The 24,895-nt window shown below is 41.1% G+C and overlaps 1 protein-coding gene across 1 annotated transcript in view; it reads right to left on the reverse strand.

The window, feature by feature from the left end:
• The window catches only part of TRPC5 (transient receptor potential cation channel subfamily C member 5), a 164,090-nt gene that overhangs the window by 10,512 nt on the left and 128,683 nt on the right, over positions 1 to 24,895 (reverse strand). Inside the window, exon 6 of the mRNA XM_043458785.1 lies at positions 24,547 to 24,742. Coding sequence (XP_043314720.1) covers positions 24,547 to 24,742 — 196 coding nt within the window. The remainder of the gene's footprint in view (positions 1 to 24,546; positions 24,743 to 24,895) is intronic.

Consider the following 24,895-nt stretch of genomic DNA (forward strand, 5'->3'; position numbering starts at 1 on the left):
AAAGAAACAAAAGATCTATACATAGAAAACTATAAAACACTGATGAAAGAAATCAAAGAGGACACAAACAGATGGAGAAACATACCGTCTTCATGGATTGGAAGAATCAATATTGTCAAAATGGCTATTCTACCCAAAGCAATCTATAGATTCAATGCAATCCCTATCAAGTTACCAATGGTATTTTTCACAGAACTAGAACAAATAATTTCACAATTTGTATGAAAATACAAAAAACCTCGAATAGCCAAAGTAATCTTGAGAAAGAAGAATGGAATTGGAGGAATCAACCTGCCTGACTTCAGACTCTACTACAAAGCCACAGATATCAAGACAATGTGGTACTGGCACAAAGACAGAAATATAGATCAATGGAACAGAATAGAAAGCCCAGAGATAAATCCACGAACCTATGGACACCTTATCTTTGACAAAGGAGGCAAGGATATACAATGGAAAAAAGACAACCTCTTTAACAAGTGGTGCTGGGATAACTGGTCAACCACTTGTAAAAGAATGAAACTAGAACACTTTCTAACACCATACACAAAAATAAACTCAAAATGGATTAAAGATCTAAATGTAAGACCAGAAACTATAAAACTCCTAGAGGAGAACATAGGCAAAACACTCTCCGACATAAATCACAGCAAGATCCTCTATGACCCACCTCCCAGAATATTGGAAATAAAAGCAAAAATAAACAAATGGGACCTAATGAAACTTAAAAGCTTTTGCACTACAAAGGAAACTATAAGCAAGGTGAAAGGACAGCCCTCAGATTGGGAGAAAATAATAGCAAATGAAGAAACAGAGAAAGGATTAATCTCAAAAATATACAAGCAACTCCTGCAGCTCAATTCCAGAAAAATAAATGACCCAATCACAAAATGGGCCAAAGAACTAAACAGACATGTCTCCAAAGAAGACATACAGATGGCTAACAAACACATGAAAAGATGCTCAACATCACTCATTATCAGAGAAATGCAAATCAAAACCAGAATGAGGTACCATTACACGCCAGTCAGGATGGCTGCTATCCAAAAGTCTACAAGCAATAAATGCTGGAGAGGGTGTGGAGAAAAGGGAACCCTCTTACACTGTTGGTGGGAATGCAAACTAGTACAGCCACTATGGAAAACAGTGTGGAGATTTCTTAAAAAACTGGAAATATAACTATTCATTATTTCTTTAAATATCCTTCCAGTTCTTTCTTTATTTCCTCTCTTCTTTTTCTGGGACTCCCATTATGTGTATGTTGGGCATTTAATGGTGTCTCACCATTAAATTCTCTGAAGTTCTGTTTGTTTTTATTCATTCTGTTTTACTTTCTGATCGTCAGTCTAGACAATGGTAATTGAATTATCTTCAAATTTGCTACTTCTTCCTGCCAGCTGAAATCTGCTGTTGAGCCCATCTAGTGAATTTTTCATTCTCTTACAACACTTTTCAAATCCAGAAATTCAATCTGATCCTTTTAAAAAACAATTTCTATCACTTTATTAATATTCTCTATTTGATGAGACAATGTTCTCATAACTTTTCTTTAATTATTTAGATGGTTTCCTTAGTTATTTGAAGATATTTAAAATAGCTAGTTCAGTCTTTAATAAAACCAACATTTGGGCTTCCTCAAGGACAATTTCTATGACATCTTTTTTCCTGTGTATAAACCATACCTTCTTTGCGTGTGTGTGTGAGTGTGTATGTTTTGTAATTTTTTGCTGAAACTAGACATTTTAAGCAATTTAATATGATAACTCTGAAAGGAGACCTATATCTTACACTGTTGGTCTTAGGGTGGTTTTTGAGTGAACATTCAGTCTGTCAGTGATAACTAGAATTTGCTCCTTGGTCTTTCAGATATTCCACAAAGGTTTGCACTTTGCTCTCCAAGGTAGTAGTGCTTAGCTATGATATTAAAGGATTAGCAGATCAAAAATGACATCAAGCAGAATAGAGATTTGTAAACCTGGTTCTATGAAAGAAGGTAATGGACTCAGTGAGTCTATTAAAATTGTATATAAAATATTGGGGTTTTTAAATTTTCCTGGGCTTTCATCATATTCTCAAAGAAGTCTGCCCTCCCCTAAATGGTTCAGAACTACTGAAGTAGATAGAGGATTCTGTTGATTTCTGAGATGCCTATTGCCTGTATCTGAACAGTGCTAACCAGCTCTTAATGGATAAATCAGAGATACTTCTATGTTCTCTAGGAGGGAATAAATGGCTTTGGGTTAAGTGAGCAACCGGTTCAAAGGGGAAACAAAGCCCTAGATTAAATTTAAGGTACTTATTAAACCCACTGCTAAATTTTATTTCATGAGCTAATAAAGAAGCACATATATTACCATGTTTGAAAATATTTTGATAGCTATTGTAATATAATTTCTTTCTATGGTAATTGCATATGTTTTGTTTTCATGTAGCCCAATTTCTGTGTTTTTTCTTTTGATATACATGTTTTTGCTGTTCTAATCTTTTTTAAAATGTAAATATATTTGTCATATAACATTAAGGTGTACAACATTGTTGATTTGATACACTTATACATGGTGATATGCCATTGTAGCTCTATTACATCACATAATTATTGTTTTTTGGTGGCTGGAGTAATTAAGATCTAGTGTCTTAGCAATTTTGATGATTACAGTATGATATTATTGTCCCTAGTCACTATATTGTGCATTATATCTCCAGGACTTACTACTAGTTGCAAGTTTGTACCTTTAGGCAATGTGAATTGTACACTTCCAAAAATGAATTTTATGGTATCTGGATTATATCTCAATGAAGCTGTTACCAAAAAATAAACTGAGGAGAAAACATAGGAATACTTTTCATGACTTTATGTTAGGCAGTGATTTCTTAGATTTCACAGATAGCAATGCTGCTCTCCTCATCTTTTAAACTGTACAATTCAGTAGTTTTTAATAGATTTACAGAGTTGAGCAACCATCACCACTATCTATTCTAGAAGATTTTCATCACTCCTAAAAAGCCCCTGTATCCATTAGCAGTCAATTCCCAGCACTTGGTGCCCTCCCCAAAGCCCCTATCAGCCCATAATCTACATTTGTTTCCATGGATTTGTCTATTTTGAACATTTCATATCAATGGATTATATAATATTGGTCCTTTGTGTGTAGATTCTTTCACTTAGCATGTTCTCAAGGTTCACCCATGTTGTGTGTGCTCAGTTGCTCAGTTATGTCTATTTGTGACTCCATGGACTGTAGCCCACCAGACTCCTCTGTTCATGGGATTTTCCAGGCAAGAATACTGGAGCGGGTTGCCATTCTGTGCTCCAGGGGATCTTCCTGACCTAGGGATAAAACCCATGTCTCTTTCGTCTCCTGCACTGGCAGGTGGATTCTTTACCACTGTGCCACCTGGGAAACCCCCCATCCATGTTGTAGCAACTATCAATACTTCATTCCTTCCTATGGCTGAATAATACTACATTTCATTGTATGGACATACTACATCTTTGTTTATCTCTTCATCAGCTGATGGTTGTTTGAGTTGTTTCTACTTTGCTATTAATATTAGTGAATTATGTTGCTGTGAATATTTATGTGCAAGTCTGTGTGTAGATATATGTTTTTTTTAATTCTCTTGGGGACGTACCTAGGAATGGAATTGTTCAGTTATACAGTAACCCTATGTTTAACTTTATGAGAAACTGTCATACTATTTATTAAAGTGGTTGCACCATTTTACATTCCTACCATCAATGTATGAGTTCTGATTTTTCTACATCCTCACCAAAGTTCGCCACAGTCCATGTTTTTTTTTTTTTTTTTATCATAGACATGCTAGTGGGCGTGAAGTGGTATCTCATTCTGGTTTTGATTTATGTTTCCTTAATGCTGAATGATGTTGAGCATGTTATCATGTGCTCATCAGCAATCTGTATATCTTATTTGGAGAAATGGTGATTCATATATTTTGCTTATTTAAGAATTAAGGATGAAATTTGGCATGAGAAACAGTCTGATGCTGGGATTTTGAGATAATTTATAGTGGATGGCAGTTCTTTCCTGGTAGCTCAGCTGGTAAAGAATCTGCCTGCAATGCAGGAGACCCCGGTTCAATTCCTGAATCAGGAAGATCCCCTGGAGAAGGGATAGGCTACCCACTCCAGTATTCTTGCTTGGAGAATCCCCATGGACAGAGGAGCCTGGTGGGCTACAGTCCATGGAGTCACAAGGAGTCAGACATAGTTGAGCGACTAAGCACAGCACAGCAGCATAGTGGATGGCATGAATGATGACAGTTTTAACCACCTCAACTCTCCATTCCCCAACTATTATTAAAGACAAAATAATTCACTCAGAGTTCTGTAAAAGCAAAACAAAAAGTGCTAAAAAAATTATTGAACTCACTTTATTTCATCCAGATAACAAACTTATAACAATCCTGCATGCTCAAGCTATCTATCTTTTAATTCGTCCATTCTGGTATTAGGATTTACAAGTGAAATGATCATCACAGGGTTAAGTATTGATATATTTATTGAGTTGCAAAAATGAAGTCATCCTTTTTGAGACAAAAGAAATATGATTTAGCAAGTTGATTTGGAAATGAGACTGGCTTTGCTTGTTAGGCTCTCTGACAGATATTTTTTTTCAATGAATTGCTGAATCTGAAGCTTGAAAATTTTGGTAAAATTATATTTAAAACATATGATGAGAAGAAAGCATTCATAAAGAAATGGTTAAGCTGCATTAAAGTTAATAACATTTCTATTTTCCATTTCAAGAACTTTGTTTAGAATAATTGGGTTAAGCAAAGTGCCTCTATGTAAGATAGTAACTGGTACATTTAATAATTATTTGGTAAGTTTTAGTAAGGTCTCCAAATTTAGTGGCTTAAAACAACAAATATTTATTATTGTAAAGTTTCTGTGGGTCAGGAATCTGGGTGCGGCAATTTGTTTGCCTCTGGCTCAAGATCTGTTACAATGGTATAATCCAGTTGTTGGTTAGAGGTAGGGTTACGACTGAAGCCTGAACTGAGGGGCATTTTCTTCCAAGCTGGTTGTATGGTTTTGACAGGATTCAGTTCCTTGTGGGCTGCTGGACTGAAGACATTAGTCTTTTGCTGGCTATTGGTCAGAGATCTCTCTCTGTTCTTTCCAGAGTGGGCCTCTCCATACCAGCTTATAAAATGACAGCAGGTTTCCCCCAGAGGGTGTGTGAGAGAAAAGTCATGGTCTTTTTATAACCTAATATCTGAAGTGACATCACTTTTGCCATAATCTATTTGTTAAGAATCCATAGGTCCAGCTCATACTCAAGAAAAAAAGGTTGAATATGGATTCACATAACAGGAAGTGGGTATCACTGGGGGCCATCTCAGAAGCTGCCACAGTATTACTTACCAGAAATTGAGAAACTGAATGACTGTAATCTGTAGGGTAAAAGTCCCTACCACATTGAATTACTGTAGAAAAAGTGAAGTGAAAATCACCCAATCATGTCCGACTCTTTACAATCCCATGGACTATAGAGTCCATGGAATTCTCCAGGCCAGAATACTGGAATGAGTAGCCTTTCCCTTCTCCATGGGATCTTCCCAACCCAGGAATCAAACCCAGATTTCCCACATTGCAGGCAGATTCTTTACCAGTTGAGCCACAGGGGAAGCCCAATTGCTGCAGAAGTCAGTATGAAATGCCTAGACTACTGCCTGGTATGTAGTAAGAACTATATAATCGTTCATTCCTTCTTCCACATTTCTGAGCCTATAATACCAAAAACAAACTTTGAATTTTCATTTTACCCTTTGATAGCCCAGAATAGGCAGTCTTTTATCTGTGGAATATTTCTGTAGCTCTTAAAATACAGTAGATATTCAATAAGAACTTTGTAAAATGAAGTGAGTCATTTTTTAACACAGGGTCTCTAGGTTCTTGTCATCTCTAGACACATTTGAAAAGGGAGAATGATGATATAGCTCCTATGGGTATTTGGCTATTTTCTAATAAACTGAGCTAAATGTCCTGGTATCTGGGCAATGGCTTTACTACTTTTAATTTTTTTAAATCCCTGTGTGGGCTAGCTTTTTGTTTGTCTGTGTTTTAACCAAAAGCAGTTATGTCTTTTAAAAAACAGTTTTCTAAATGTCTAATGATTTCGACAAAGAATAGAAACAAGCAATGGGCCGAATTGTAAACCACAGGCATTTTTATTTTAGCTTAAGAATCTTTCTGGTGCCCACTCATTGTACCTACTCCAATCAGGTGAGGATATAATTTTTTCTAAATGTTTTAAAAACAGCTCAAGGACCCCAGTTGATACCATTTCATTCCCCTTGTGCTCAGGTGACCTCACATTGGGATTTACTATGAAATAATTTGTCAGAGAAGTTATTGCAAATTGTCCTCTCATTGATATTTTCCCACTCATTTATCACATATAAATTCATTGTATACCTATTCATTAATTTTTTTAAAAAATTAATTTTTATTTTTATTAAAGTATCATTGATTTACAATATTATTTTTCAGGTATACAGCAAAGTGGTTTGGTTATACATATGTATATATGTGTGTATATATATGTATACATACATAAGAATATATATATTCTTTTCCACTATAGTTTCATACCACATATTACATAGTTCCCTGAACTATACAGTAGGTCCTTGTTATCTATTTTTTATATAGTAGTTTGTATATGTTAATTCCATACTCCTAATTTATCCCTCCCCTCCCATCCCCTTTGGTAAGCATGTTTGTTTTCTATGTCCATGAGTCTGTTTCTGTTTTGTAAATAAGTCCATTTGTACTATTTTTTAGATTCCATATATAAGTTATATATAATATTTGTCTTTCTCTGGCTTACTTCACTTAATATGATAATCTCTAAGTCCAAGTCCATCCATGTTGCTGCCAATGACATTATTTCATTCGTTTTTTACAACTGAGTAATATTCCATTGTATGTATATACCACATCTTCTTTATTCATTCCTCTGTCAATGGGACATTTAGGTTGCTCCCATGTCTTGACTATTGTAAATAGTGCTTCAGTGAACATTGGGGTGCATATATCTTTTCAAATTAGAGCTTTCATTTTTTCCAATATATGCCCAGGAGTGGGATTGCAGGGTCATACGGTAGCTCTCTTTTTAGTTTCTGAAGGAACCTCCATACTGTTCTCCATAGTGCCTGTACCAATTTACATTCCCATCATTCATTTTTTTAATTATTATTTTGAACAACTACTATATTCCAGATATTCTGATAGATGCTGGGTATAGCAAGATGACTGTCCTCTAATGGTGGTATGAATGCCACACAGAACACAGTTAGAATACAGAGGTAGCACCTGAATCATGAAGACTGGGACATAGCAGACCACCTGGGAGGATTGGTTAAACAGTGTGAGCTGTAAAGTAATGAGTAAGATACTTATTCATCCAGATGTTCATTCATTCAACCAGCATATATTGACTGCCTGCTAGGTGTGAGGAGTTGGGATTTTAGCAATGAACAATATGGACAACATTATAATTCAGCACGTGGAAATTTATTTTCAATCCTTGATCTGCTTTGAATTGCATGATTACAGACATGGTTATTGTAGTCATATTTGTCTAAATCTCCCTAAATGTATGATGTGCAAGAGATTTTCATTCACCTTGTATGAGCTGGCCTTTTATCTTATGTGATAGACAAATCAGACACAGACTTTTTAAATTTTTCAATGTGTGGTGATGATGCCCTTTCCCATACTTGGCCCTACTGTCTCTACCCAACTATAACTTTTCAATATTCTCCAAGATCATCCCCTTGCTGGGTGCTTTTGTATAAGACAAAACCTACACAATCATAGGCTGTGGTCCTTCCTCTTCCAACTTTCCAAAATTTTCAGGACTTTTGTGCTACCTTAATGTGATTGTAGTGATACACATCCTTACACGTGTGTTCTACTCATGTAATCATGGCCTTCATTGTCTTTGATATCATCAGCCGCTATAAAGCAAGCAGGTGAGGACTTCTATTTAGCTCCTTTCTCACTGCTAGTGTAATATAGATCATACTTTCAAACATTGTTGACTTGCTCAGATTTGGAACACATGACTGCAGCTATGTCAAAGGAATGTGTCTGTTCATTTTCACATTTCTCAACAAATCTAAGCACAAGGTTATTTTTCTTGCAATCAAACCACAATACTGATTTCTTACCAGTTTTTTTATAAATTTTTAGGCACTCTCTCAGCTCTCCTGCCAGCAACCATCTTGCCCTAGCAAACTAGAAAGCTTTACAACATAATGCAAAGGGAGAGTAGCAGGCACAGACATCACAGAGCAGAACTAACCATAGCCTTTAAGGAGAACAACTACTTCCAGGAGTCTTGGGCCCCATGGCAATACAAATTGCCATGAAATGCACAAATGTCAAGGTGGGACAATTCGTTTCCCTGGCATTTCAAGGGAAGTCTTCCTCACTTTGGACTGCTTTCTTCTGGTAAAATTCAGAGCATGCTTCTCAAATGTTGGTGTGCATCAGAATCATATGGGGCATTTGTTAAAAATGCAGATTTCTGGACCTCAGCAGGCATCATACATTGTATTGTGGTTTTGTCTCAGGGCAATTTTTAAAGAATGTAAGCATTTGAAATATATCATCATTTTTGTAACTCCATTTTTGTCTTCATTCATTTAAAAAATACACAGGAATCTTCAAAATATGGAAGGGGCCATACCTGCCACAATCTCTCAGAGGCACTGAAGTAGAGAAAGTGCCCTCAGTGAGTATCACCATCCTCCGCCAGGCCCTCACCTCCAACTTTGTGTGCATGTGCAGTGGTCTAGAGGGGAGCCAATTTTAATCATTTTGGGGCCTGCCAGGAATGACTTTGATGCTCGTTTGTGTAGTTTAGAGCCTTTATGGTAACTTCAATCCAAGCGCACAAACTCAGCCCAAAACATCAAGGCCAAACAGAGCTCTCCCTCCCTTCTGCTCCTTGCCCATCCATTGCCCCCAGCACTCCCTGTACCCTAGTACTGATGCCCCCCAATAGCCCCAGACTGCAAGAGCCCCCTCAGTGGGTGTTACAAACAGGTCTTCCTGCCCACTGAACACTTGGCAGTTGTCTGTTGAGCAGCCATTAGGTCTGCCCCCTCACCCACTTCCATTTCCAGGGATTAAAGGACTACTAATTCCTCCACTGATTATGTTGCTAGGTGGGGGAAACTGCTGCTTTGACCTCTCAAGGACTTCATGAGTGTTACTTTTTTACTGGTTATGCAAGTTTCCAGTCCCTGAAACAACCACAGCTCGAGTGGACAAATTTCAGTGCTAAACATCAGGGCAAAGCTCACAACCTAGGCACTGGCTCCATCCAGATCTCTCATCCTCATGCTCTCAACTCCCCTCACATTCCATTACTGATACCAACTAGTCCCCTGTCTTGTTGCTTCACGAGCAGTCCCCAGCTGTGTGCAGCTGGGGACCAGGAAGCAGGGAAGGAGCGACAAAAGAGGTTGTATTTGAGTTGGGCCTTGAGAGATTGGCAGGATTTCTCCAGGCAGAGATGGAGGGAAAGAACTTCCCAGAAAGAGGCAACAGTAAGAAAAATCAGGAAGAGTAGAGAGGTTGAGCATGGCCAATGATGTCCAGGGAACTACTTAAGATTTGTTTACATCAGAGGTTCTCAAACTTCAAGACCTTATTAGACTTGCCTGGCATGTCATAATGCTGAAGCCTGGGTCTCACTTCAGACTTGAAAAAATGGATAGAGACTTTATTTTGGGGGGCTCCAAAATCACTGCAGATAGTGGCTGCAGCCATGAAATTAAAAGACTCTTACTCCTTGGAAGAAAAGCTATGACCAACCTAGACAGTATATTAAAAAGCAGAGACATTAGTTTGCCAACAAAGGTCTGTCTAGTCAAAGCTATGGTTTTTTCAGTAGTCATGTATGGATGTGAGAGTTGGACTATAAAGAAAGCTGAGCACAGAAGAATTGATGCTTTTGAACTGTGGTACTGGAGAAGACTCTTGAGAGTCCCTTGGACTGTAAGGAGATCCAACCAGTCAATTCTAAAGGAAATCAGTCCTGAATATTCATTGGAAGGACTGATGCTGAAGCTGAAACTCCAATACTTTGGCCATCTGATGCAAAGAACTGACTCATTGGAAAAGACCCTGATACTGGGAAAGATTGAAGGCAGGAGGAGAAGGGGACGACCGAGGATGAGATGGTTGGATGGCATCACCAACTCGATGGACATGAGTTTGGGCAAGCTCCGGGAGTTGGTAATGGCCAGGGAAGCCTGGCATGCTGCAGTCCATGGGGTCGCAAAGAGTCGGACATGACTGAGTGACTGAACTGAACTGTGGGGATGGGAGGGAGGCGCTTCTAGAATCTGCATTGTTTCACAAGCTTCTTTGGGTGATTTTGACACAAGTGATTCTTGAACATCTTTTCAGAAGCACTAATTTTTGGATTCTGCCCACTTGTCTAAGTGTATTCAGCAGGCCAGAGCAGCAGAACAGCAGCTCTTCTGCCTTCCTACATGTTCCTGACTTCCCATGGCCACTGCCTTTTGTCCCTCTGTCGATGGGACAGTGGGTAGTAGGTATAATTTGTGCACCTCCAAAGATAATGCTATCTTGCTGCCCAACAATATGAAAAAAACTGACTTATCCAGCTACTATGGAGAAAAGGCATGGGAAGGAAGGAGGGAAAAAGTCAGAATTAATAACTGATATGGGCTTCCCAGGTGGTGCTAGTGGTAAAGAGCCTGCATGCCAATGCAAGAGACACAGGAGATGCATGCTCGATCCCTGGGTTGGGAAGATCTGGAGAAGGTCATGGCAAACCACTCCAGTATTCTTGCCTGGATAATCCCATGGACAGAGGAGCCTGATGGGCTACGGTCCATGAGGTCGCAAAGAGTTGGACATGACTGAAGTGACTGAGCACTCATGCAGCAGTCTCCCCAGGCTTTTTTGTTTCTTATTGGAGTATAGTTGCTTTACAATGTTGCATTAGTTTCTTCTGTACAGCAACGTGAATCAGCTATATATATATATACACATATATCCCCAGGGTTTCTTAATGTGTGCATTATTCAGTCAAAGAGATACCCTTTCAACTAATGAATGGGTGGGGATGGGGCCAGGGAGAAAATGGATATTTGTTGCTTACTCAGGCTTGGCACTCTCTGGTCTTTCTTTGGCGGGGGTGTATGTGTTGATCATGTTTATTTAACATTCTCTGCAGAATTTATTACTTTTCCTTTCAATCTTACTGAGATGTAATTGGCATAAAGCACTGCATAAGTTTAAGGAGTATAGCATAGTGATGTGACTTACATATATTGTGAAGTGGTTACCACAGTAAGTTCAGTGAACATCTATCATCTCATATAGATACAAAAAAGGAATAAAAGGTTTTATCCTTGTGATGAGAACTTTTTAGGATCTACTGTCTTAGCAGTTGTCAAATATACCATACAGTGGTGTTAATTACAGTCATCATGTTGTACATGACATCCCCAGGACTTGTTTATCTTATAACTGGAAGTTTGTATTTTTGGACCACCTTCATCCAATTTCCCCACCTCCACACCCCCTGCCTCTGATAACCACAAATCTGGTCTCTTTTTCTATGAGTTGTTTTTTTTTTTTTTTTTAAGATTCTGCATATAATTGAGATCATACAGTATTTGTCTTCCTCTGATTTATTTCACTCAGTTTAATACCCTCAAGGTCCCTGTATATTGTCTTTCTAATAAGAAGATAGCAGACTGTCTCATACTAAGGACAATAAAAATGGCAGAACAAAAGACAACTACAAATTGATCCAGTGTGTTAGGTCCCTGAGACCCAAAAAGATCTGCTTTCCATCTTCTAGAATGGTTCTGCAAGTTCCTCACAAGCAGACTGGGTTTTCTTCAGAGACCACTTGGTATATGAAACACAAGCATGCTCATAAAAACAACACAGGTCATAAACAATGGAGCTTATTTATTTTTTCCTCTCTGAGTCCAAGGGATGCTGAAGGAAAAGTGGCAAATAAAATGAGGGCACTGGATTCCCAGAATTCTCTCTTCCATACTCCACCTCTGACTTACTCTGTTGCCTTCAAATAAATCATCTATTTTCTGAGTCAGAATGAAATTTGGGAAGTTTTTAATTCATAATTTCTCAGGAAATCAACTAGCAGGATCACACAGCTTCTTAAATCCCTCACTAACTTGTCTGTAGTCATCTGAATAGTTTCTGTTTTTCTCTTCTTGTCCTCACTCTCTTACCACAAGGTGGGCTGAGGGGTGTGAGGAGAAGACAAAAAGTCTCAGGGAGATTAGATGATATATTCTGTGTGTTCTTAGTCCCTCGGTTGTGTCCGACTCTTTGTGACCCCATGGACTGTAGCCCGCCAGGCTCCTCTGTCCATGGGATTCTCCAGGCAAGAATACTAGAGTGGGTTACCAAAACCTCCTCCAGGAGATCTTCCCAACCCAGGATTGAACCCAGGTCTCCCGCATCACAGCCAGATTCTTTATTGTCGAGCCACCAGGGACGCCTGGATGATATATTGGGTTGGCTAAAAATTTTGTGCAGGTTTTTCCATAAGATGTATGGAAAACCTGTACAAACTTCTTTTTTGCAAATTCAATAAATTTTAAAATGTGATGCTCTCCCAGTAGACACCAGTACTCTCCATTGTTATATGAAGATATGAGGAAGGTAAGCCTCATTGGAGTAGAACATAAGATGGGTAAGTTTTGATTGAAGAATAGCATGAAGAACAAAGTTGGGAACAGAATGCCCTGGTCTATGCAAGGTCAGAAGGAATAGCACAACTGTATGACTGACCACACACACCACACAAAGCAGCTCTAGACTTCACGTCTTCTGACTCTTTGTTGTTGTTGCTGTTGTTTAGTTGCTCAGTCGTGTCTGACTCTTTGTGACCCATGGGGCTGCAAAGAGTCGGACACAACTGAGCAAACAACACTTTCACTTATTCACTATGTGTCATACAGTGTATCCTGGTTAAGGATGGAGGGACTTGAGTATAAAGTGTCTCTGCATTAGTATTAAGAGAAACACACTATGGAATAACTTCCTTGAGGATTCACTGGGCGATGCAAACTTCTCTGTGCCTGCAAAAATCTGGAGGCCTAGGCCAATGGGAACTTTGATGAAGTCAATGAGAGGATTCTGGTTCCAGCTATCCAAGCCTTCTTTAGTGATTGGTGTTGATTTTCTAATGAATGAGAAGGCCTATCATACTTTCTTTTCTTTCACTCTGGGTGATTCCTGACATGTCACATTTATTAGGAGCAGCTTTGAGATAATTCTGTTTCTCATCAAGCCTTTGTGATTACCTTAAAATTTTATATGCACAGGTACTTCTAAAAGTTCAAACATACAGGGAAAATTGGGAAAGAGAACAGAGGGAAAGCAAAATCTCATGATGGAAGAATGGAGAATAAGAAGGGGTGAAATACAATTACCTCCTCCCACCAATTTTTTACTCTTAGGTCATTTCTATTATCCTCTTTTAAACAAAGTCGGGTATACCTTGACAGCTAAGATAATGTAATTTTGCTGTCAGATCGCAAGTAAAAAGCAGAGTATTGCAGTAGGTCATAACTTCTGAGGCTCCTTCTGGGGTATTTTGGCTTCTGTGTTGTAGCTACAGGCCACCTCCTGGCCCAGGCTGTCTCCATGCTGAGCCGACCTACATGTAGGGCTCCAGTGACCACAGCAAGGGAGAGAACTTATTAATATTAATCAGCCAGCTCTCACATTTAGTTTTTAAACCTAAAGTTGCTCAGAAATTAAAGAACACTTTCATCAGATAGTTTTCTAGTCAACAGAGTCTTGATGCCCAGGACAAGACTAAAGGCAGAAGCCAAGTACACATTTGTCAACCATGGCCTGTGGGCCATGGGCATTTTACATTTCCACCAAAATTATTTTTAGCCTATGAAGAGCACATTCAGAGGCCAATCCATAGGAAGGCCAGGTCTTCTCTGCTTCTCTCCAGATTGTCCATCAATAGTTGTTACTTTATGTAGAGGTTGAAGGCACCTTTGACTTCAGTCAGTCAGTTCAGTCTCTCAGTCATGTCTGACTCTTTGCGACCCCATGAACCACAGCACCCCAGGCCTCCCTGTCCATCACTAACTCCCAGAGTTCACTCAAACTCATGTCCATTGAGTCAATGATGCCATCTAACCATTGCATCCTCTGTCGTCCCCTTCTCCTCCTGCCTTCAATCTTTCCCAACATCAGGGTCTTTTCAAATGAGTCAGCTCTTCACATTAGGTGGCCAAAATATTGGAATTTCAGCTTCAACATCAGTCCTTCCAATGAACACACAAGACTGATTTCCTTTAGGATGGACTGGTTGGCTCTCCTTGCAGTCCAAGGGACTCTCAAGAGTCTTCTCCAACACCACAGGTCAAAAGCATCAGTTCTTCTGCACTCAGCTTTCTTTATAGTCCAACTCTCACATCCATACATGACTACTGAAAAAACCATAGCCTTGACTAGATGGACCTTTATTGACAAAGTAATGTCTCTGCTTTTTAATATGCTGTCTGGGTTGATCATAACTTTCCTTCCAAGGAGTAAGCGTCTTTTAATTTCATGGCTGCAATCACCATCTGCAGTGATTTTGGAGCCCCCCAAAATAAAGTCAGCCACTGTTTCCACTGTTTCCCCATATATTTGCCATGAAGTGATGGGACCAGATGCCATGATTTTCGTTTTCTGAATGTTGGGGACAAAAGATCTGATCCTTTGCAAATTGTGATGATGGCGACATTTTCCTTCAGTGCTTCTAATCTCTTTCTCTTATTGTTGTGCCCCCTTCTTCAGGTATACTTCCCTCACTTGCTTGATTCCCCATGAAAACCTGATCTTAGTAAGGGACTGAACTCACAAGGAGTCATAAGTCACCTACTAACAGCTTAAAACCTATTTGCATTATAAGTGGGGACAAGGTCCCAAAGTGAGGGATTTCAGGACAATGGTAGAATGTCTCTGAATCCTCTGAGATTTTATGCTAAACTGTATGCATGCATGGGCTTCCCAGGTGTCACTAGTGGTAAAGAACCTGCCCGCCAATGCAGGAGATGTAAGAGACGCAGGTTCTATTCTTCAGTCGGGAAGATCCCCTGGAGGAGGGCATGGCAACCCACTTCAGTGTTCTTACCTGGATAATCCCATGAACAGAGGAGCCTGGTGGGCTACAGTCCATGGAATTGCAAAGAGTTGGTCATGCCTGAAGTGACCCCAGCACGCACACACATGCATTTTTGCTTCATCAAAACAATTCATGACTCAAAAAAGGTGCAGTCTTAAGGTAAAGAAATGAAATGCAAATAGTGGAAATTGAAACTGTAGTTCTATGACTGTCCACCCCATGAGAACAGGGACCACATCTTTCTTGCTCCTATTACCTACTATATCCCCAGCATAGGGTATATAGTAGTCTCTCAATAAGCATTTGTTAAATTCATTCATTTATCCATCCAGGAGATATTTATTGTTAAGTGAATGGATGAAAAAGTAAAAGATACCAGCTGGCAGAAGGGAAGAGGTATTTTTTGGGCATCAGGCCCTTTCCATCACTCACATAGTTGATCATGTTTCTATTTGAGTTACCCAAGATGGAGTCTCCATGGTACCTACTGATGTTCCTGATGAATATCAAGTACAAGGGAGTCTGGGATGCTAAAAGGAGCTCAGGCATCTGCCCTGTTGGGTTGACCTTTAGCACAGGGTAAGGAAACTCACTTTCCTCATTTGTCCACTTCCCATTCCCACTTGAATCTTTGTCAGTCACCAAAATCATTACCAGGCAGCAGGCGGCATTGAAGGTTCAGTGTTTTGAAGCAAAGCTCTCTCATCCCCAGCAGATATGGGCTCTCAGACAAAACCATGCATGGGCATGGATGCAGAATGACAGAGAAATCCATTTCTGTGTTAGACTACCAGAGGGAGGGCTGGGCCCAGGCAGGGCTAGCAGTCTGAAAAGTCAGCTTTTGGTGACCCCTGCAGCATGTGCCGAGAGAATGCTCCTCTCTCCCCAACTGCAGCTGGAGGGTGGATAGTCAGTCCATTTATTGTTGTGGATATAGTTTCAAGAGAATTTAAAGTAACCAAGAACTGTTTGAGAAGGAAAAGGGCTGAGAGATCCCAAGACAGCATGTGTATGTTGAATGAGGAGTTCTTGTCATGCAAATAAGCTTAGTAGCTCTGAACTTTTTACCTTCTGTGGGTGTGATGATTTCAGGTGGGTTGTGTGATTGTTTGGGGAGGCTGGGGATATTAGGGGCAGAACTAACAAGAAACCAGAAGTTTGAAGTCTGGTGGGCAAAAAAAAAAAAAAGGAAAAAGAGAGTTTGTGTGTGTGTGTATGTGTGTTGGGAAGTTGGTGGTCAGGGGATCTGACCTCAGAAAAACAGAATAAGTCACTTAGTCTCTGGAACCAAAGAAGACTCCTTAGAAGATCCCTCTGGTTAGAACCTAAGGGAAAGTCAGTGAGTCAGTGAACCAAGTGGAGAGGCAAAGCTGGGGGGAGTCTGACATTGGGTGGGGTGGAGTGGAGGGTGGAGGGTGTACACCCTCCTGGAGCCTGGGGGCTTGGGTTCATGCAGGAATGAAGGTGTGTGGTGTCATTATCAGTTTGGATCAGACAGACCTGCTGGTGCCCTTATGAAGGGTGTGCCCTTGGGTCAGTCACTTTAGCTCTGTGCCTCAGTTTCCTCACCTATAAAATTGAATCGATAATAGTACCTACCTCAGGTAGTTGTAAGGATTTAATGAGAAAATATACATGAAAAGTGCTTTGTATAGTGTCTGGCACATTATAAGTGCTCAATAAGTGGTAGTTTTATTATTTATTTATTTTTTAAAATATTTATTTATTTGGCTGCCTTCTCTCTAGTTGTGGTGTGTGGGTCTAGTTGCCCTGTGGCATGTGTGATCTTAGTTTCCCGACAGGGATCAAACCTGCATCCCCTGCGTTGCAAGGCAGATTCTCAGCCATTGAACCACCAGGCAAGTCCCCAGTAGTTTTACTGATAGTAGTTATAATGATTGTTGTTGTTGTTTAGTAGCTAAAGTCTTTACTTGCCACCCCATGGACTATAGCCTCCCAGGCTCTTCTGTCCATGGGACTTCCCGGGCAAGAGTACTAGAATGGGTTGCCATTTCCTTCATGGGATCTTCCTGATCCAGGGATTGAACCCACATCTCCTGCATTGGCAGATGGGTTCTTTACCACTGAGCCACCAGGGAAGTGCTGTATGATACTAGATAGAAAGTGCCTGGGATTTAATAAAGGCTTGTGTCTATGCCAGATTATTCACTTTATCCTTATTTCTGATTTCTCTAAGCTTTAGGAAAATGAGAAAGACTTCAGCTTGAGACTAGAGGTGGAGGCCCGGCCACGGACTTGTCCAGGTAAGGTCCAGGTAAGGTAAAGCAGTTAACCCCAAGTGCTGTGCTAAGCCAAGTAGACAGCAACATGAGGACTCAGCATGGGGATGTGGAAAGTCACAAAAGCAGAACTCATCTTTAAAAACTATTTTTCTAAAAGCAGGCTCTAAACTTTGTCATCCAGCTTCTAGAGATGTGACTTGTAGACATGCTCCCCCTCTTTGCACGAACATAGTCCCTTCAAATGGGACTTCCTTCCCATTTGAAGATATTTTCATGGGGAATAAGGATGAGAGGTAAAAAGGAGTGAGGCAAGCTTCTACACTCTTTACAGCACTGCCCCCACCCCCCACTCAACACCAAGCCAATCCTTGCTGGTATGCCTGATATTGGGCTTCCCAGGTTGTGCTAGTGGTAAAGAATCTGCCTGCCAAAGCAGGGGATGTAAGAGACGTGGGTTCGATCCCTGGGTCAGGAAGATCCCCTGGAGGAGGACATGGCAACCTGCTTCAGTGTTCTTGCCTAGAGAATCCCATGGACAGAGGAGCCTGGTGGGCTACAATCCATAGGGTCGCAAAGGGTCAGACACGACTGAAGCGACTTAGCACACATAGCACATGCCAGCTATTTCTCTGCCAGTGTGAAGTGAAAGCCACTCAGTTGTGTCTGACACTTTGCGACCCCATGGACTATAGAGTCCATGGAATTCTCCAGGCCAGGATACTCGAGTGGGTGGCCTTTCCCTTCTCCAGGGGAACTTCCCAACCCAGGGATTGAACCCAGGTCTCCTGCATTGCAGGCGGATTCTTTACCAGCTGAGCCACAAGGGAAGCCCCCAGGGATTGAGATCTAAAAGCTGCCCCCACTATTCTGTCTTCCCAGATTTGACCTCCAATGCTCAACTCAATGTGTACTTCCTAAATCAGCCTCACAACAACCCAATCAAATAGGTATTGGTTGGGAGGTAGCCAGAAAAACAGAAATCACTTTAAGCCTTTCAAACATAGGAGATTTAATACAGATTAGTCACAGGGGATGGAAGAGTTGAGAACCAAACAGGAGGCACTGAGGCAACTCAGAGATTAGCAACAACAGGAAGCCTCTCTTATCCCTGGAGTTAGAGGGACAGTGTGAAGACATGGTGAGAGGTGTTGCCAGAGCTCGGAGACTGGGGTTATCTGGTGGGAACTAGAGCCAAGATGGGGCTGCCTTGCAGAAGCTGGTACCAAGGAGAGGGGGATGCCTGGTGGTAGCTGGAGCTACCAGAGGTGAGCCCTGTAGGAAACAGCTGCTGCTGCAAGTGCCACAAAAAGTAAGGTTGGACATGGGGAAGAAATATCCTAGCTTCTCTCTTCTTCCCACCTTCTGGTTGGTCAAACCCACACAGAAGCAAATGGCAAAGGGCTATGGGAAATGTAGTTCCCTGATACAGACCAACGCAGGAAATGAACAGGGAGTGGATCTGAGGGTAAGCAGCAGATGAAAAGCCTAATTATCCACCCCCATTTTACAGAGGAGTCAAATGAGGCAGAAAGAGATTAAGTTACCCCAACTACACTAAGTGGCAGAATCCAGGTTTCAAATCCAGGCAGGCTGACTACTCCTGAGTCCATGCTCTCTGTAATCACTACTATTATATGCTCAGGGTAATAGCACTATTGTTATTTAACTCGTCAGACTTTTCCCTCTGGATTTAAAGCTCTCCAAAGGCATCTACTGTGTCTTTATATTTATATCATTTATAGCACGTAGCCTCTGTGGATTTTTCAGAACCTTCCAGCAGATGTAGATTGCTGACTGAAATGGGATGATCAGGAGGTTTTCATAGGTTTGGGTCAGGGGTGGGTATTGTGAAAATGTCCTCTGCCATTCTGAATGTTTTCTTGTTAATTAAATGTAGCAATTTCTGATCAGATTCCAGACAATGGTTTAACAACAGGGAAAAGTCTAAGCAGCAAGGAGAAAAATTGGTATCTAGATTGCCTGAGGGCATCCCAAAGGGAACAGACAGTTATAAAAATTTGACTCCAATGTTATAAAATTTCTACAACTTGAATTGAGCAGCTTCTTCACCTGGGAAGAGGGTATACCATCCTTTAGGTGACTTGGCTGGCAGTGTTGCTGTTTTATTCGGTTTTCTTAACAGTTCTTGGGTACTAAGAGTACACAGTTATGTTGATGAAGTATCACTTCTCATTGTGTCCATCATGACCACCCTTGTCTAAGCCACCAACAGCTCTTATGTGGTCAATGCAATGGTCTCATAATTTGTCTCTGTCCCTGTACCATTCCACCTCTTCTCAATCAGCCACAGCAATCTTATTAAAATGCCAGTTAGATCACAATGTTGTTCAGTCACTAAGTTGTGTCTGACTCTTTGTGACCCCATAAACTGCAGGATGCCAGGTTTCCTTGTCCTTCACTATCTCTCAGAGCTTGCTCAAATTCAGGTTCATTGAGTTGGTGATGCCATCCAACCATCTGATCCTCTGTTGCCGACTTCTCCTCCTGCCCTCAATCTTTCCCAGCATCAGGGTCTTTCCCAATGAGTCAGCTCTTCACGTCAGGTGGCCAAAGTACTGGAGCCTCAGCATCAGTCCTTCCAATGAATATTCAGGACTGATTTCCTTTAAGATTGATTGGTTTGATCTCCTTGTAGCCCAAGGGAGTTTCAAGCATCTTCTCCAGCACCACAATTTAAAAGCATCAGTTCTTCAGAGCTCAGCCTTCTTTATGGTCCAACTCCCATCATGTACCTACTCTGTTTAAAACCCTCCCACAGCTCCCCATTTCACTCAGAGAAGAATCCAAAGTCTTCACAAAGGTTGATCAGGCCCTACCTGATCTGTCCTTCACCTCCATGACCTCATCTCCAACTTGTCTCCCCTTTGTGTACTCCACTCCTGTCACACTGGCCTTCCCAAGGCTGAAATCAAGGTGTCAGCATAGCTCAGCTGTTATCTGGAGACTCTGGAGATGAATCTATCTCAAATTCATTTACGTTGTTGGAAGAATTTATTTCCTTGTGGTATGAGGACTGTGGTCCCCATTTCCATGCAGGCTGTCAAGTGGGGGCCATATTCATCTCCTAAACACCACTCATATTTTTTACTACATGGTTCCCCCCATCTTCAAGCCAGCAATGACACACCAAATCCTCCATGTGCTTCAGACCTCTGACATTCTCTTCTGCTTTTAAAACACTCATGAGGTTAGATTAGGCCCACCTGGATACTCTTCCTGTGTGGGAACCTTAATTATATCTGCAAAACCCCTTTTGCCATGTAATGTAATGTAATCTCAGGTATGCTATCTCATCATAGTCATAGTCCTAGTGATTAGGGTGGGAAATCTTGAGGCAGCATTTTAGCCTTGTGCCCTCCTCCACAATAATCAGCTGTTTGAGAAATTAACCAATCAGAATGTATGCCAACAAAAACCCCAGAGCAGGGGCGTGGAGAATACCTGCTGCTCCAGGTGTTACCCTTTACTTGTGGGATTGTGGAGTGGCCTGGAGGCATCCCAGAGACAATAGCTGGAGTTGTAGCTATTTACCAACTGGTATGAAAATTCTTTAATATTTTAACAAGTGGGGATAGCATATCCATGCCTAGCAGTTGTTTATCTGCTCCATAATGTGTGAAGTGCTGCCTTCTTTTCTGAGCTCAAGGAGTCTGAGGTTGGTCTCGGATGATCAGGGGAAGGTGGGGACACCACCTGCCTTCCTGCATACTTCCATGGTGTGCAGTGGCCCCTTCCAGCCTTGCCTGCTGTTTCTGTGCCACCACATTTGTTTTTCTGTTTGTTTTTTTTCTGATGAATGTCTCCATTTGCACGGCTGTCTTATGCAGTGGGAGAGTTCATCCATCACCTGAGCCTCCAAGCACTGCCACTCCAAGGCAGATAACCAATCCACAGCAGATGTGGCTCAGTGAAGCAAGTGCTGTGGACTTGCTCTCACCATTAGCCTGCACATTTCACAGCAGCCAAAGAAACCCAGGCTTCTTATTAACTTGCCAAGCAAAGCTTGATCACAGCTCATCATGAGCCTCATGTTTTGTGAGGACCTATCTCAGGCAATAGACATGACTCCTGTGGGTGAGTTGGGGTAGGAAGAGGGCCTAAGTTAAATGACTTTGGCTGTTTCTCCCACCTAATATTTTTATATGGGTGAATTTGATGAAAAAGGTATCAAGGACAGCTTCACTTGATAGAATTGTGAGCATACACATCAGGCACAGCAGTGACAAGGTGGGTGTGTTGAAGGAAGTGTCACAGAGGAAAATGAGTGGCTTGAGGAGAGATAAGAATAAAGGGAGGAAAGTAAATCACAGCTGATTGCAAACAACACTAATAATAATAATATACAACATGGCCAGCTTCACTTGCTGATGTTGGCTGAGACCGCAGAGCACAGCTATGGTGTGCTGTGGTGCTCATACGTCACAGATTCACCGTGAATCTGTGTCAACAACTGAGTGTCTACTTAGACTGAGTCAGCCTGTGCTTCCTTTTCTTTTTTTTTTTTGGCTGTGCTGAGTCTTCATTGCTGCAAGGAGGCTTCTTTCTCTAGTTGTGGCAAGCAGGGGCTACTCTTTGTTGCAGTGTACAGACTTCTCATTGTGGTGGCTTCTCTTGTGGAGCACGGGCTCTAGGGTGCATGGGCTTTAGTAGTTGTGACTCACCGGCTCTAGGCATAAGCTCAGTAGTTGTGGTGCATGGGCTTAGTTGCCTTGCCGCATGTTGGATCTTCCTGAACCAGGGATTGAACCCATGTCCCCTGTATTGGTAGGTGGATTCTTAACCGCTGGACAACTAGGAAAGCCCCATGCCACCTTTTGAAGTAGGAGAGATTTGTCTTCAGTGGCTTTCTTTCTTATAACCTTTCCCCCATGTCTAGGCCTTTCTAAAGACTGCATTCACTGCTGAAGTGGAGATATGGCAAGTGGAATCAAATCTACTTGCTGGTCTTTACCATGTAAACAGAACCAGATATCTTTGGAATCAGGATCCCATTGGAGCCAGTTCCAAATGGTAAAGACACATTTACAGAGGATCTCAAAGCAGCAGGTAGTATTCAGGGTGGTTGACTATGACTGTAGATGTGTGAGATGGTATAGACCCTATTAAGGACATCTCCCTGCAAGCCCCACCCCCAGCTCTCTCTCAAGCTGAGGTGTTTTCTTCAGGTGCAGCAGTAGGCGGCACTGAAATACAACTTGCTACCAGCAGGTGCTGACAAGAGAGCTGAAGTTGAAGATTTCTACCCGTCCTAGCAAAATGTCACCAAACTCAGTGGAAAACATCACAGCCCTGCATTAGGTGACAAGAAAATATCTCCCTTTTTCTCTGCCATTAGGAGCAATCAGCTGTAAGATGCCCAGGGAGAAAATGACAAATGCCTCAGCACAAATATTGCCATCTTTGGTAGGGGTAGGGGGTTTGGATAATAGGCATAGTGGTCGAAAAATAAACCCTTGAGATTCTATATGCCTTTCTGTCTTATAGAGACAGGTTAGGAGTGAGCATAGAGTGTTTCAGAGTTGTTGGTCTAGTTGGGTTTGGAGGGGGGAGAGAGAGAAAACAAACTATATTTCATTTCAAAAGCAACAGATGGAGAGAATTTCAAGCTAGAAAGGACCTTGAGAGCTGTTCATCTATAGACACTCAGACTCATAGAATATCAGAGCTGGCAGGGATATTAAAGACCATTGAGTCAGACATGCAAATGGCCAACAGGTACATAAAAATTTGCTCAACATCATTCTTCATCAGGGAAATATAAATCAAGACCAGCAGTGAGATATCACCTCATACCAGTTAGGATGGCTATTATAAAAATAAAAATAACAAGTAGTGGTGAGGGAATGGAGAAAAGGGAACCCTGGTGTTCAGTTGATGGAAATGTAAATTGTTATAGCCACTATGGAAAACAGCATGGAGTTTCCTCAAAAAATTAGAAGTACCGTATGATCTGGAAATTGCACTTCTGTGTATTTATCTGAAGGAAATGAAATCACTATCTTGAAGGGATATCTGCACCTCCATATTCACTGCAACATTATTCACTATAGCCAAGATATGGAAACAACCTAGGTGTCCATTGATGTTGTTGTTTAGTTGCTAAGTCATATCTGACTCTCTTGCGACCCCATGGACAATAACCCACCAAGCTCCTCTGTCCATGGGATTTCCCAGGCAAGAATACTGGAGTGGGTTGCCATTTCCTTCTCCAGGGGGTCTACCTGACCGTGGGGATCAAACCAACATCTGCTGTATTGGCAGGTACATTCTTTATCACTGTGCCATCCATTGATATGTGGATGAATAAAGAAAATGTGGTATTTATATATACAACTAAACATCCAAATTCACTGATATCTAGTAGCCAGAATTTCTTTGCTAACACTTGCATTTTTAGAAATCATAAGAAAATAAGCTAAGGTTAGATATTTATTTTGACATTAAAAACCAAGACAGGGCTTACACTGATCCCATATCCTATATCTTCACCATTTTTAGTTTAGAGTAATGAACACTACTGATCCAAATGATAATATGATGGTCAAAAAAAGATTCAGCCATGGAACTCTACTTCAGAGTATCTCACAGTGGACTGTAGTCACTCATATATTTTTGATTAAAAAAAATACCACCCTCTAATAAAGTTGTCCTTGGCAATAAATAGACTGCTCAATTTTGGGAGAAAGGTGTCTACAGTGAAGATGGAGATAAGACCATCCCTCTTGCCTGAGAAATGGGTTAGCTCAATCAACCCTAGAGATTAGTGAGGGTACATGTTGTAGCCAAACTGCTCATACCTCCTGAGCTCTTCTTACCAAGGCAAGAAAATGGATTCAGAGATTTAAACATAATTTTAACAGGTAACCAGAAACTCTTATTCATTAGAACATTACTAAGATGCAAAGGACTAACAGTCCAAACTGCCTTAGAAAGAAATAATTCAATCTAATAACTAGAAAAGCTAGTGTAAAATAACTAAGGCAGATGGAGTGTTTCCTTGAGTTTCCAATGGGCTCCAGCCCACTGTGACCACTCCTGAAACCAAGGTACCCACCCCCCTACCCACCACCTTGTAGCGCAAAGTGACTTACAGCAATAAGCTGGTAGGAGTTGTTCATCATGGCGATCAGCATGTTCAGCAGCACTACCAAGGAGATGACATTGTATGTACCAAACATGGTCGCTCCCACAAACTCTGTGAATTCATGTCTGGCTTTCACGTTGGTGACATAGAGATTTAAAAGGCCGAATACAGACCAGAAGAGGGACTGAAGGGTTTCAAAGAGCCTAAAAGAGATCAAAGAGAAGGTTAGTTCTCAAGGAGGAGCAAGAAAAAAGCAAAAACGTGCTTAATTAATAATAATTAATTAATAAGGAGGTTGCATCTCAGCAGGTAGAGTGATGATCTCACATATTTTGGTCTCTTCTCCAGCACAATCC

Source organism: Cervus canadensis, chromosome X, assembly GCF_019320065.1.
Source record: "Cervus canadensis isolate Bull #8, Minnesota chromosome X, ASM1932006v1, whole genome shotgun sequence".
Classification (NCBI taxonomy): Eukaryota; Metazoa; Chordata; class Mammalia; order Artiodactyla; family Cervidae; genus Cervus; species Cervus canadensis.